Source organism: Elephas maximus, chromosome 26 (genome assembly GCF_024166365.1).
Source record: "Elephas maximus indicus isolate mEleMax1 chromosome 26, mEleMax1 primary haplotype, whole genome shotgun sequence".
NCBI lineage: Eukaryota > Metazoa > Chordata > Mammalia > Proboscidea > Elephantidae > Elephas > Elephas maximus.
Window position 1 is genome coordinate 42,452,598 of NC_064844.1, and position 16,114 is coordinate 42,468,711.

At 38.8% G+C, this 16,114-nt stretch overlaps 1 protein-coding gene across 3 annotated transcripts in view; it reads right to left on the reverse strand.

The window, feature by feature from the left end:
• Positions 1-16,114, reverse strand: part of PCCB (propionyl-CoA carboxylase subunit beta) — a 221,428-nt gene that overhangs the window by 180,127 nt on the left and 25,187 nt on the right. For 2 of the 3 annotated variants that reach the window (XM_049870484.1, XM_049870483.1), the window contains 2 exons: positions 11,882-11,938; positions 9,594-9,707 (listed from right to left, as the gene is read on the reverse strand). In XM_049870484.1, the coding sequence (XP_049726441.1) occupies positions 9,594-9,707; positions 11,882-11,938 (171 nt within the window). Of the gene's footprint in view, positions 1-9,593; positions 9,708-11,881; positions 11,939-15,512; positions 15,582-16,114 lie in introns of all 3 variants that reach the window. The other variant, XM_049870482.1, reaches the window with a different exon arrangement.

A 16,114-nucleotide genomic window follows, 5' to 3' on the forward strand; every position in this document is an offset into this window, starting at 1 on the left:
AAATCTGTTCATCTGGGAAAAGACAGTCTCTTCAACAATTGTGCTGGCATAACTGGATATCCATCTGCAAAAAATTGAAACACGACCCATACCTCACACCATGCACAAAAACTAACTCAAAATGCATCAAAGACCTCAATATAAAATCTAAAACGATAAAGATCATGGAAGAAAAAATAGGGACAACGCTAGGAGCCCTAACACGTAGCATGAACGGTATACAAAACATAACTAACAATGCACAAACACCAAAAGAGAATTTAGGTAACTGGGAGATGCTAAAAATCAAACATTTATGCTCACCAAAAGACTTCACCAGAAGAATACAAAGGTAACCTACAGACTGAGAAAAATTTTGGCTATGACAAATCTGATCAGCGTCTAATCTCTAAGATCTAAAAGATATTGCAAAACCTCAACAACAAAAAGACAAATAACCCATTTAAAAAATGGGCAAAGGATATGAACAGGTACTTCTTAAAAGAAGACATTCAGGCAGCTAACAGATACATGAGGAAATGCTCATGATCATTAGCCATTAGAGAAATGCAAATCAAAACTGCAATGAGATAGCATCTTGCCCCAACAAAGCTAGCATTAAACCAAAAAACACAAAATAATAAATGTTGGAGAGGTTGTGGAGAGACTGGAACATTTCTGCACTGCTGGTAAATGTAAAATGGTACAGCCACTTTGGAAATCAATTTGGTGCTTCCTTAAAAAGCTAGAAATAGAAGTACTATACAGTCCAGTAACCCCACTCCTTAGAATAAATCCTAGAGAAGTAAGAGCCCTCACACGAATAGATATATGTACATCCCTGTTTACTGCAGCACTGTTTACAATTGCAAAAAGATGGAAACAACCTTGATGGCCATCAGCGGACAAATGGATAACCAAATTATGGTATATTCACATAATGGAACACTATGCAATGATAAAGAACAACGATGAATCCATGAAACATAACATGGAAGAATCTGGAAGGCATTATGCTGAATGAAATTAGTCAATCACAAAAGGACATTGTATAAGACCACTATTATAAGAACTCAGGAAAAGGTTTAAACACAGAAGAAAACATTCTTTGATTGTTAGGAGGGTGGGGCGGGAGGGAAAGAGCAGGGTATTCACTAACTAGATAGTAGACAAGAATTACCTTAGCACGAAAAGAGAGAGTGGAGAGAAGGAGTGCGCTGTCTCATTGGGGGAGAGCATTAGGAATACATAGAAAAAAAAAATACACAGCAAGGTGTATATAAATTTTTGTATGAGAGACTGACTTCATTTGTAAACTTTCACTTTCAACACAATAAAAAAATAAAATAAAAATATACTCCAAAACTGTAAAAAAATAAACAGGAATTATCTTAGGTGAATGGAGGGACAACACACAGTACAGAGGAAGTCAGCACCACCGGACTACACCAAAAGCTAAGAAGCTTCCAGAACACAACCAAACACTTCAAGGGACAGAGTAGTAGGGGCGAGGGGCTGGGGACCGTGGTTTCAGGGGACATCTAGGTCAACTGGCATAATAAAGTTTATTAAGAAAATGTTCGGCATCCCACTTCGGTGAGTGGCATCTGGGGTCTTAAAACCCAGCAAGCCACCATCTGAGATGCATCAATTGGTCCCAACCCACCTACAGCAACGCAGAATGAGGAACACCAAAGACATAAGGAAAATATTAGCCCAAGAGACAAAAAGAGCCACATGAACCAGAGGCTCCATCAGCCTGAGACCAATACAACTAGATGGAACCAGGCTATCACCAATGACTGCCCTGACAGGAAACGCAACAGAGAGTCTCTGATGGCGCAGGAGAAAAAGTGGGATGTAGAACTCAAATTCTAGTAAAAAGTCCAGATTTTATGGTCTGACTAAGACTGAAGGCATGGCCCCCAGACTCTCGGTTAATCAAGAACTAAAACCATTCCCAAAGCCAACTATCCAGACAAATAATGTAGTGGACATAAACTGATACTTGTGAACAGCATGCTTCTTAGTTCAAGTAGATACACGAGACTAAATTTGTAGCTCCTGTCCAGAGGCAAGATGAGAACGTGGAAAGGGATAGGAGCTGGTTGAATGGACAAGGGAAATCCAGCGCGGAAAGGAGCAATGTGCAGTCACATTATACGGATACCAACTAGGGTCACATAATAATGTATGTATTAATGTTTGTATGAGAAACTAACTTGAGCTGTAAGCTTTCCCCTAAAGCACAATTAAAAATAATAAAAAATTTCTGAAACTAAAAATATTCAAAAAATAATTGTACTTTCATAGACTACAATGAACAATCCAAAAAGGAAATTAACAAAACAATTCCATTAACAATAGCATTAAAAAAATAAAATAAAACTCTTAGGTACAAATTGAAAAAAGTACAAGATGAGTATGCTGAAAATTATAAAATGTTGCTGAGAGAAATTAAAGATCTAAATAGATGGAGAAACATTCTATCTACATGTAGTGGGAGACTGTGGTAAGATTAAAATTCTGAACAAACTGATCTACAGATTAAACACAATTCTTATCAAATTTCAGCAAGCATTTTAGTAAAGTTGATAAACTGATCCAAAACTGTATAGGCAAATGCAAGGACCAAGAATACTCAAAATAATTTTGATAAAAAACAAGAAACTTGGAAGACTTTACCCAACTATAAACAGGGCTTCCAACTTTCATTCTTGTTCAAACTCCAGGTAGGAATTTACATTTCTAACAAGTTCCTTTCTGAGAATTTGCATTTCCACCCCAGATTTACTGAAATCAGAACCTAAAGTTTAACAAGATCCCCAGGTGATTCTTATGTATATCTTTCTGGAAACTTGCTAGAAATGCAAATTCTCAACAAGGGTTACAATCTGAAGGAACCAATTGGAAGCCCTGCTATAAAAAGCTATGGTAATTAAGACAGTGTGGTGCTAGTGTAAGGATACTTATATCAACAAAAAAGAATTGACATGAACGTAGATGCAAAAATTCTCCACAAAAATTCTAGCCAATAGAATTCAACAACATATCAAAAAAATAATTCACCACGACCAAGTGGAATTCATACTAGGTATGCAGGGATGGTTCAACATTAGAAAAACAATTAATGCAATCCACCACATAAATAAAACAAAAGACAAGAATCACATGATTTTATCAATTGATGCAGAAAAGGCATTTCACAAAGTTCAACACACATTCCTAATAAAAACTCTCAGCAAAATACGAATAGAAGGAAAATTCCTCAACATAATAAAGGGCATTTATACAAAGTCAACAGCCAACATCACCCTAAATGGAGAGAGCCTGAAAACATTCCCATTGAGATCAGGAACCAGACAAGGATACCCTTTTTATCACCACTCTTATTCAATATTGTGTTCGAGGTCCTACCCAGAGCAATTAGGCTAGATAAAGAAATAAAGGGCATCCAGATTGGCAAGGAAGAAGTCAAAGTATCTCTATTTGCAGATGACATGATCTTATACACAGAAAACCCTAAGGAATCCTCCAGGAAACTACTAAAACTAATAGAAGAGTTCAGCAGAGTATCAGGATACAAGATAAACATGCAAAACCAGTTGGATTCCTCTATACCAACAAAAAGAACATCAAAAAGGAAATCACTAAATCAATGCCATTTACAGTACCCCCAAGAACATAAAATACTTAGGAAGAAATCTTACCAGAGATGTAAACAACTTATACGAAGAAAACTACAGCATACTTCTGCAAGAAACCAAAAGAGACTTATGCAGTGGAAAAACGTACCTTGCTCATGGATAGGAAGACTTAACACTATAAAAGTGTCTATTCTACCAAAAGCGATCTATACATTTAATGCAATTCCGATCCAAATCCAAATGACATTCTTTAACAAGATGGAGAAACAAATCACCAACTTCATATGGAAAGGAAAGAGGCCCCAGGTAAAGAAGGCATTACTGAAAAAGAACAACAAGTGGGAGGCCTCACTTTACCTGATTTTAGAACCTATTATACCACCACAGTAGTCAAAACAGCCTGGTACTGGTACAACAACAGCTACATGGACCAATGCAACAGAATTGAGAATCCAGACATAAATCCATCCACATATGAGCAGATGATATTTGACAAAGGCCCCAGAACAGTTAACTGGGGAAAAGACAGTCTTTTTAACAAATGGTGCTGGCATAACTGGATATCCATCTGCAAAAAAAATGAAACAAGACCCACACCTCACTCCATGCACAAAAACTAACTCAAAATGGAATGGCATAAACAGTATACAAAACATTGTTAAGACTGCAGAAAAAAAACTAGATAAATGGGAGCTCCCAAAAATCAAACACCTATGCTCATCCAAAGACTTCACCAAAAGAGTAAAAAGACTGCCTACAGGCTAGGAAAAAGTTTTTAGGTATGACATTTCCGATCAGGGCCTGATCTCTAAAATCTACATGATACTGCAAAAAGACAAATAACCCAATTAAAAAATGGGCAAAAGATATGAATAGACACTTCACTAAAGAAGACATTCAGGTAGCTAACAGATAAATAAGAAAATGCTCACAATCATTAGCCATTAGAGAAATGCAGGTCAAAACTAAAATGAGATTTCATCTCACTCCAAAAAGGCTGGCATTAATTCAAAAAACACAAAATAATAAATGTTGGAGAGGCTGTGGAGAGATTGGAACACTTCTACACTGCTGGTGGGAATGTCAAATGGTACAACCACTTTGGAAATCGATTTGGCGCTTTCTTAAGAAGTTAGAAATAGAACTACCCTACAATCCAGCAGTCCCACTCCTTGGAATATATCCTAGAGAAATAAGAGCCTGTACATGAACAGATATATGCACATCCATGTTTATCGCAGCACTGTTTACAATAGCAAAAACATGGAAGCAACCAAGGTGCCCATTAACGGATGAATGGATAAATTATGGTATATTCACACAATGGAATACTACGCATCAATAAAGAACAGTGAGGAATCTCTGAAACATTTCATAACGTGGAGGAACCTGGAAGGCATTACGCTGATTGAAATTAGTCAGTTGCAAAAGGGCAAATTTTTGTATAAGACCACTATATAAGAACTTGAGAAATAGTTTAAACTGAGAAGAAAACATTCTTTTGTGGTTACGAGAGGGGAGAGGGAGGGAGGTTGGGAGAGGGGTATTCACTAATTAGACAGTAGATAAGAACTACTTTAGGTGAAGGGGAAGACAGCACACAATACAGGGGAGGTCAGCACAATTGGAATAAACCAAAAGCAAACAAGTTTCCTGAATAAACTGAATGCTTCGAAAGCCAGCATAGCAGGGGAAGGGGTCTGGGGACCATGGTTTCAGGGGACATCTAAGTCAACTGACATAATAAAATCTATTAAGAAAACATTCTGCATCCCACTTTGAAGAGTGGTGTCTGGGGTCTTAAACACAAGCAAGCAGCCATCTAAGATGCATCAATTGGTCTCAACCCACCTGGATCAAAGGAGAATGAAGAATACCAAGGACACAAGGTGATTACAAGCCCAAGAGACAGAAAGGGACACATGAACCAGAGACTGCATCATCCTGAGACCAGAAGAACTAGATGGTACCCGGCTATACCCAATGACTGTCCTGACAGGGAACTCAACAGAGAACCCCTGAGGGAGCAGGAGAGCAGTGGGATGCAGACCACAAATTCTCATAAAAAGACCAGATATAATGGTCTGACTGAGACTGGAAGGACCCCGGTCGTCATGGCCCCCAGACCTTCTGTTGGCCCAGGACAGGAACCATTCCTGAAGCCAGCTCTTCAAACAGCAATTAGAGTGGACAGTGAGTTGGAGAGGGATGCTGGTGAGGAGTGAGTTTCTTGGATCAGGTGGACACTTGAGACTGTGTTGGCATCTCCTGCCTGGAGGGGAGATGAGAGGGTAGAGGGGGTTAGAAGCTGGTGACACGAAAAGATAGAGTGGAGGGAGAGAGCCAGCTGCCTCATTAGGGGGAGAGTAATTGGGAGTGTGTAGCAAGGTGTATATAGGTTTTTATGTGAGAGACTGACTTGATTTGTAATCTTTCACTTAAAGCACAATAAAAATTATAAAAAAAAATAATAATTGAGAGTCCAGAAATAAACCCTTACATTTACGGTCAACTGATTTTAAACAAAAGGGCCAATGTGATTCAAAGGGGAAAGAAGAGTCATTTCAATAAATGGTGCTGGGACAAGAATAAATTTAGACCCTTACTTCATATCATATAAAAAATTTAACTCAAAATGAATCACAAACCTAAATGTAAAAGAGTCAAACCTATAAGCCTCCATGAAGAAAACACAGGACAAAACATTTGTCAGTCTGTTTTATGCAAAGAGTTCTTACATTCGACACCAAAGCATGATCAATAAAAGTAAAATCTGGTAAATTGTATTTCATCAAAATTAAACACTTTTAAAACATTTACACAGATAAATAAAACAATCTTTGATGGTTATGGGGGAAGGAATGGGGGAGGGCAAATCACTAGATAGACAAGTATTAACTTTGGTGAAGGGAAAGACAACACACAATATAGGAGCAGTCAGCACCAACTAGACCAAGGCAAAGTCACAGAAGCTTCCTAGAAATATCCAAAAAAAAAAAAAAAAATCACCTATATGAAACCAAACAGTCAACAATTAGTTTAAAACAAAGATGAAAATATAAGGAGGGCAGAGAAACTAGATTAATGGAAATGGAGTAACCAGAATGGAAATAATGAGTATGTCTACGAATTGTGAAAAACATAACCACTGTCAGTGAACAATTTGTGTAGAAATTATTGAACGGGAACCTAAATTATTGTGTAAAACCTTCACCAAAAACACAATAAAATATTTCAAAAAAAGGAAAAAAAAAAAAAAAACACTTTTACCCATCCAAAAGGCACAGGGAGAAATAAAAAGACAAGTCACAGACTGGAACAAAGTATTTGCAAATCATATAGCTGATAAAGGACCTGAACCTGGAATATATAAAAACATTCTTCCAACTAAAATACCCAATTTAAAAAATGGGTAAAAGCTCTGTAATAGACATTTCAGCAAAGAAGATATACAAATGAGCAACATGCACACAAAAAGATGCTCAACATTATTAGTCAAGAGGGAAACGGAAATAAAACCACAAAGAGATACCACTACACATCCACTAAATGATTATGACCAAAAAGACATTGACAATGTCGAGGATGTGGAGAACCTGGAAACCTCAAACATTGCTGATGGTAACGTAAATGGTGCAACTGTGTAGGAAAACAGTTTGGCAGTTACTTAAGAAGTTATACATAAAATTGTAAGATCAGAATTCCACTCTTAAATATCTACCCAAGGATCATGAAAATATATGTCCACACAGAGTTGTATACAAATGTTCAGAGCAGCATCACTCATACTAGCCACAAAGTAGAAATAATACAAACATCCATCAACTGGTGAACAGATGAACAAAATGTGGTATAACCATACAATGAAATGTTATTCTGCAATAAAAAGAAACAAACTACTGGTAACACAGTTCAATACCAATGAACCTCAAAAACTTTAGGCTAAGTGAAAGGAGTCAGATGCAAAAAGACTACATATTGTACAATTCTATTTACATGAAATTTCCAGAAGCAGCAAATCTGTAGAGAAAGCTGATCAGTGGTTGCCTAGGGCTGGCAGTGGGAGAGGGGATAGACAGCAAGTAGCCAGGAAGGATCTTGAGTGACAGAAAAGTTCTAAAATTGGATTATGGTGATAGTGGCACAGCTTTTTAAATTTATTTTTTAAAAATCATTGACTTGTACTCTTACAACGGGTAAATTTTATGGTTTGTATATGACACTTCAATAAAACTTAAGAAAAAGTCAAGGTCATGAAGGACAAAGAAAGACTGAGGAACTATTGCAGATTAAAGGATGCTAAACAGAAATGACAACAAAATGCAATGCATTCTGGGTTCGATCCTGATCTGGGGGGAAAAAATAGCTATACAGGGTATTATTAGGACCACTTGATAAAATTTGAATATGAACCATGGATTAGATAATAGTGTTGATGAATCAATGTTAAATTTCCTGATTTTCATTATTGTTCTCTGGTTATGTAAGAAAATGTCCTTATTCTTAGGAAATGCACAGTGAAGGAGTTAGAGGTAAAAGGCACAAAATATCTCCAATCTACTTTCAAATGCTGCAGAAAAATATAACATGCAAATATGTATATATGGAGAAAGCATAAATGATAAAGCAAATGGGCCAAAATGTAAACCATCTGTGAATCTGGGTCAAGGACATATGAAGTTTCTTGAACTATCCTTTCAATTTTTCTCTGAGATTTGCAAGTATATGAAAAGTAAAAGTTACAAAGAATAACAACAAAAACACTAATACAGGTGGAAGGATGTAGGTGCAGGTATAGATACGACAAGCAGCATAAGTATGCAATTAATTAATAATGCAAGATCTTAAAGTCACTAGCACATATCCCTTGAAAACAAACCAAACAAAAACCAACTCCCCTTCTTCCCCCCAGACCTATATTCAAAAAGATACATTAGACTAGATATTCTAAAATCCTAACAAGCTCTAAAATGTGATGGTTTATTACCACTTCTCTAATACCACTCTTTCTTTCCTTCTTTTCTAACACAGACATGACCTCCAGGCTGAGGACCAAACCACCTTCCAGGCCTAAGCTGGACTGGCCATGCCGCCCAAACAACTATCTCCCCAGGGGGTTATCCTGGGAGCTCAAGCTTAAAAATTAAAAAGAAGATTTAAGACCTACAAACACTGGCTTCTCAGTTAACGTAAGTACTCCTGAACCAGCAGCATATCTTAATGTACGTTCACATTTTTCTGACTGATCTGAAACAATAGTGGCCAGGAATAAGAACCCTCATAAACTCACAGGCCCAGGGCAGCTGGCCTGATTACAAACAATATCTGCCTGTTTTCTCCTTTCTCCCTCTCTTTCCTCCATTCCCTGGAAATGCTACGGTCTTTACCCTAGTTTCCTTTGGCAATGTCCCTCTCCCTTACTCTAATCTGCCTTACTATATCCCTCACAGTATACATCAGACTTCAAAATAACTCATTTATTTATTTTTGTGTTTCTATTTCTTTCTCTCTCATGTTTTAGTCCATAAATAAGCAGATTGTGAGTGGTGGGACTTGGGGTGATTTCTTTCTTCTTTGTATAACTACTTGAACTTTGTATAATGATCCATTCTATAGTGTTTTAACCAAAAAATTTAAAAAGCACTATGCTTTTAAAAGTCCCTAATTCTAGCACATTGATTCATCTTTTGTCTTCTCTCTCTCTTCCTTTTATTAAAAAGAAAATTATTTCCAAGTGCCCTTCCCTAGCGAATGATTTTAACTAATTTTGTTTTCTCTTATCAGTGGTCCTCTGTCAGAAAAAAAAGAAAACCCTCCCCACCTCTTAAGAAGCAACAGGAACAGACATAATGGGGCAGAGAACAGTGAGGATATGGCGAAGCTATGACCAGGCCACAGATTAAAGAACTAAGCCCTGTACTTTTTTATTCTCTACTATCGTGGACTATCCATTAGCAAGTCTCTCACCAGAAAGATGTCTGCGTAGCCAGCCAAGGACTCCACCCCTTCCTGGATCCGTGCTCCTCCAGAATCATTTAGTCCAATCACTGGTGCCCCCACTGTCAAGGCCTGGTCCATGATCTGAGACAGCATAAAAATCTTTTGTGAGACAACTACTCCTGTTATAAAAAGCAGCATTCACGAAGCACCACAGTGTTTTCTAGAAAATGTTCTGAGTGCACTTTTCAAAATAGGAGGCAGTAACACTGGTTTCATTCCTCATGATGACTGGGCACCTCCATCAAAGACAGAGGACCACATATTTTAAAAGCTGACTAAAGCCTCCAAACACCAAACAGCCACAGCACTTCCTATTAGCAGGGGGTAAGACTGATCATGGCCACCATTTCTAGAATGGCTGGCCCAGGAAGCAGCACTTGTAATATTTTTCAGCAGCAAGTTACTCATCTGGAAGAACTGATAAAAGACAGAACGGCAAAGTAGCATTTGCCTGGCAGCAGATGTTAACCCATATGTTAACCTGAGGCCAGTCCAGGCCTGCTTTTACGTCTAATGTGACAGATTTTTCTTAAGGGGCAGTGGTTCTGGCAGCATAATGAGCAGCATTCCTACAGCCCTTGACAGTCCAAAAAGCACTTTTATTTCCATTATCTCATTTAACGTTCATAATAGAGGCAGCAAAAAAGAAAAATCAGGAAGGTTTAAGTTAAGTGATTAGCCAAAGGTCTCAGGAATAATGCATAGCAGGGCCCTGTCTAGAATCCGAGTGCTCCATTACACAAGGATGCTCTGCCCAGCTGTTAACAGTCAACTCTACCTTTAATTCCAAAATTCTCTACATATGAGGTACACTTTTATTCTGATCTCCAGGGCATCTAATTTCTAACAGTATTTTTAAAATACCATCACATGATCCTTGCACTGCTCTTTACCTTTTAGCATCTGGACTCTCTCCCCTAGACCAGGGGTTCCTTACCTGGGGTCATCAGACCCCAAGGGGTCTATGAATAAATTTCAGAGGGTCCATAAACTTGGATGGGAAACATGAAAATCTCTGTCTTTACTTCTTTAGCCTTTCCTTCAATTACGAGTATAGGCAAAAAGCCATAGTAATACTACAAATACCTGTGACTTTGTCATTGATACAAGTCACAGATATTTTTAAGTACTATTAAAATTACTGCAGATATTGTGAGATACCATTTTCACTCAATCCTGCTTTGAAAACACAGTAGTTACGAGATCTACTGCTAAATCTTATTACTTAATACATTAATAAAGAAGCACATAGATTACTATATTACAATCACGGTTTTTCAAAAATATTCTTAATCCTTTGTAACCTTCATATTTTATTTTATGCATGTAAAATCACTGCTCTGAGATGAGGGTCCAAGCTTCATCAGCCTGCCAAAGGGATTCATGGTACAAGAAATGTTTAAAAAAAAAAAAAACCTGCCCTGGACTGAAGGCACCTTCAGGTCAATGCCTCCTCTTGCCCACCTCTGCTCCATGCCAAGTACCCAGCTCAGTGTCTTGCGCCCCAAGGATACTTAATATGCATGCTATGACTAATAATAAAAAAAAAATAGGACAGGGTTTATTCCCAGGCCTCCAACTGGTTTTCCCTAGTTTGGTCATGGCCAAGGAAATGACACCAGAACAGACCCGAATTTATAAAATTTGGTTGAATTGGAATGGAAACCCTGTTGGCATAGTGGTTAAGTGCTACGGCTGCTAACCAAAAGGTCAGCAGTTCAAATCCACCAGGTGCTCCTAGGAAACTCTATGGGGCAGTTCTACTCTGTCCTATAGGGTTGCTATGAGTCAGAATCCACTCAACAGCAATGGGTTTTGAGTTTTGTTTTGTTTTTTTTGAATGGGAAAAATTACATGTCGTAGCCCTGCTAGAAACCTCATCTCCCTCTTACAAAACAAGAGCAGCATATGTGTTGCACAGCAATCAAATCTCTTGCCCATAGGATTTTGAGCAGAGTCAGAAACAGCAATGTCCTGCTCAAAGATGGGAGCCAACTGCACCACTCTGAATTCATGTCACTCTCCACAGTCCTGCCAATAATCCAATCTCATGCATCAGGCTCCTGAAAGAGCTCACTACGCCTCTTCCGAGTCTTCCATTCCAGGGCTTCGACTGGTAATTTTTCCCATTCTGGTTATCATTCTGGATCACCCAAAGTGTAAAAATTCAGGTCTATTCGCTTTCACTTTGTCAACCATGACTGAACTGGTTTGTGCCCGTTCAAAGCCCTGATTTATTCAATAGAAACACTTACTTTGCAGATCTTTTGGGCATGTGCTCCTGACAGACTCCCTCCAAATACTGTAAAATTCTAAAAAGAAAACACAATTAAACCAACAAGTAAAACAGAGTGGTCAGAAATGAACACCCAGTAGGAGGAAATGGAAATTTCATAAATAAAAGTTTTTAAAGGATTTTCAGAAGGCTAAAAAATCAGAAAAAAATTTGATTTATACGTTATTCCATAGAATAGTCAATAAAATCTCTTAAAGGGAGTCATGTATTATTACCTAGTCTTTGCTCTACAAAACAGATTTGAAGCTCTGAGTAAAGGAAAATTTTTAAGCAGAATTAAACCTGTTATGAGATTCTATGCAGGTCACACAGGTATTTCTGTTATTAGGAAACATGCACTGTTTTGACAAGGAAGGGAGAAAATGAATCAGAGCCCTCTTTCACTACTTTCTGATGTAAATGGCTTTTTGTAGACACAGCCTCCTTCCTAAAACCCCTTCAAAAAGACAGTAGGGCATTAAAAAGAGAATCAACCCATAAGGACCAGAAAGGAAGAGGAGATAGCAGAAATAAGGTTGAACAGATCTGAGGGGAACTGAAAGCACAAGAGGAAGTAATACCTAACTTAGAGGAAGAAAATGGGAGCCCATATATCTGTGGAGGGGTAAGCATGAGAGGCAACCCAGGAGCCATGGGAGAAGGGGGGAGGCTGAAAACAGATTAATAGAAAGTCTGTGTTAGGAGCCGTTAGACCCCACAAGGTCTTTCCTTCAGCCTGAAAGGAGAAAAGGTTTATTCTCTAAAGAAATTTAAACAGAGGGGCTCTGGGCTCACAATCACAAACCCTAAAGAAAGGCCATGGTAAGGTTGAAACAGAGAGGTTAGGAGCAGAGCTTGGAACCAAATGATTTGTTACAGTTCAAACCCCTGCTGAGAATTTGCATTTCTAACAAGTTCCCAGGCGATGCTAATGCTGTTGGTTAAGAATCAGTTCTGAGAACCACTAACAGAACAACCAAACCGAACCAAATCCATTACCATCAAGTTGATTTCGAGGCATTGCCCCACGGGGTTTGCAAGGCTGTAATCTTTAAGGAAGCTGACTGCCACATAGTTCTCCCATGGAGCAGCTGGTGGGTTTGAACTGCCAACCTATTGGTCAACAGTCAAGTGCTTTAACCACTGCACCACCAGGGCTCCTAGAGCAATGACTCTCAAAATTTATTATACATTAAGAGTCACCTGGGGATCTTGTTAAAATGTAGATCCCAATTCAGTATATCTGGGGTGGAAATGCAAGTTCTCAGCAGGAGTTTGAAGCCCTGGTTAGGAGCCTGTACCAAATGAACCAGAGCTGGTCCCTCCCGCCACAGCCGAACTTCCCCCATAACAGACCATAACAGTTATCAGGCAAAAGACTAAGGATGATTCTCTAGAAAAACAGAACCTCCCCCCAAAAGAACACCTACAAATACCAACATTTTGAGGATCACTACAAAAAAGCTGCCTCATCACTCTCCATCCCCTGCATCCTTCAGGTCCTATTTCAAATTCCCCATTTTCCCTAAAGCCTTCCTCCATCCAAGATGTAATGTGATATTCCTCTTCTCTAAACCCACTGCATTTGCCTACAACCTCTCTTGCCCTATCCGTACCGTAGTAACATCTGTTCTGCCCCATTCTACCTATATGAGTACCTTCTTCAGGGCAAGAACTCTGACTCAGTCATCTCCACATCCTCCTCACCCTACCTTACCCATGGGCGTAAAAGGTACTCAAAAGTAGCAGCTCACTGAATTTTGTACCTGTAGGAGAACTGCCATGTCCAGAAAGCACAAAAATTCTCTTTGTCCTATCTTTTTGATGGTTCCTTCTGTACAAGTTTTTGCTTAAACCCAAAAACCCATTGCCATCAAGTCGATTCCAACCCATGGCAACCCTACTGGACACAGTAGAACTGCTCCATAGGGTTTCTAAAGCTGTAAATCTTTATGGAAGCAGACTGCCACATCTTTCTCCTGTGGAACAGCTGATGTGTTCTTATAGACTAACCTTTCTGTTAGCAGCCAAGTGCTTAACCACTGTGCCACCAGGACTCCTTAGTTTTTGCCTAGTTTTCATAAATTGCAAAAGCTAAGAAAAGTGATTCCTTCTAGTTCAGCATTGTGTAGACCCATTTATAACAGCTTTAAATTTTTCAAAGATAATTCAATTAGTAAATAAGTATTGTCTGAATACAATAAATTTAAAATTTACCAAACCTAACTATTTTAATATCAAACTCAGAAAACACTTTATTAGACAAGCTACGTAAGAAAACATTTTATGTTATTAGACAAGCTACATAACTTTAGGCCTGTAAAAGGAATACTTAGAATTATATACATATTTCCATCTTTCAGGAGGGAAAAAAAAATTAAACCCAAAATAGTATACAACATATTCTCTCTACTAGTTTTCTACTGCTGCTGTAACAACTTACCACAAATTCAATGGCTTAAAACAACATACAGCTCTGCAGTTTAGAAGTTCCACACAGGTCTCACTGGACTAAAATCAGGGTTGGCAGAGGTATATTCTTTCCTAGAGACTCTAGGAGAGAATCTATTTTCCTGCCTTTTCCAGCTTTTAGACTGTATTCCTTGGCTCATGGCTCCCTTCCTCATTTTCAAAGCTAGCAATGGTGGCTCAAGTCTTTCTTAAATCACATTATCCTGACCTCCTCTTCTGCCTCCCTCTTCCATTTTTAGGGGACTTTTTTTTTTAATGATTACATTATGGAGCCCTGGTGGTGCAGTGGTTAAGAGCTCAGGCTACTAGCCAACAGGTCGGCAGTTCAAATGTACCAGCCACTCCTTGGAAACCCTATGGGGCAGTTCTACTCTGTCCTATAGGGTCACTGTGAGTCAGAATCAACTCGACAGGCAATGGGTTTGCTTTGGTAAGATTACATTAGTTTTACTCTGCACGCATGGGGTCCCATGAGTCAGAGCCCACTTGAGAGAAACTAACAACAACAATTACATTGGGCCCACCTAGATAATCTAGGGTAAGGCCAGCTGATTAGCAACCTTAATTCCCCTTACAATATAAGGCAATATATTCACAGGTTCTGGGAATTAAGACTTAGACATCAAAGAAGAGACCATATTCTGCCTATCATATTCTCCCACGATTTAAGTTTGAAGAAATTTTGTCTTGATGCGCCCAATACAACTTGTTTAAACACTTCCACAAAAGCTCAAAGCTCAGGAGCCTGTGGTTCTGAGAGTCAGGTCTCCTCCACCCAGGCTGCATTCACTGCGCTCTCTCTGATCCATAAACAATGCCCAAGACACGGCTGCCTTCTAGGTACACGCCTAACGCTGCCAAGAGGAATCTCACTGACTTGGAATAAACTCCTGGTTCCTGGGACAATTTCTTACATGCTTACTACCCTGTGACCCTCCCCAAACCAACTAAAAACTCTTTCTCCCTAAGAAAATATACACAGTGGAATACTCTAGAGATAGGCATTAAGAAACAGAAAATAAATCCCCCATTTGTCCCGAACATTGGGAAGTTTACATTCCCCAAGACTGTTTTCTTCTTTACATACTTTGCTCCTGGCTCTACCCTACAGGAAAGCTCAGCCTACTGGAGTTAAATACCTGACTGAAGACATAAACCAATCTTCCATTGATTCGGCCCCGTCCAGTGACCACACTGTCTCCAGGAAACTACCAGGAAAAAAATGGAAGAATAAAGATTAAAAATGTACCCCATCTTATAATGAACTCAGCAATCATGCCAAGAAAAAAAAATGGAAGGAAAAAAAATTCTACCAAGTTCCTTAAAATTCAATATGAATAAGGAACAAGACGGAATTCCCCCAAGCCCCGCAACAGCAAGCACAGGACTACTGTTTCATCAACAGGAGTGAAAGGCGTTGTAGGCTTAGTCCTCACTCACCTTCCTAAAAGTAGAATAACCAAAAGGCTCTCCAGGGTCGCCACTACCAAATGCTTGTGGGAAGGAGGACATATAAAGAAGCATGGCAATTTCTACAAAGCCACACCTCTAACCCCAAACATAAAAGCAAAACAAAACAAAAACACCATTTTGCATGGAATCTCAGCAATCACAGTGTGGTCCATATTGGAGCAAATTAAGCCAACTGCTTTGGTGCCAAGTTTACAAATCCTTGGTCACTAACAGCACATTTGCAGACCTGAAGAAAATTAGGACCAAAAGTGAATCCAAGAATTCCATA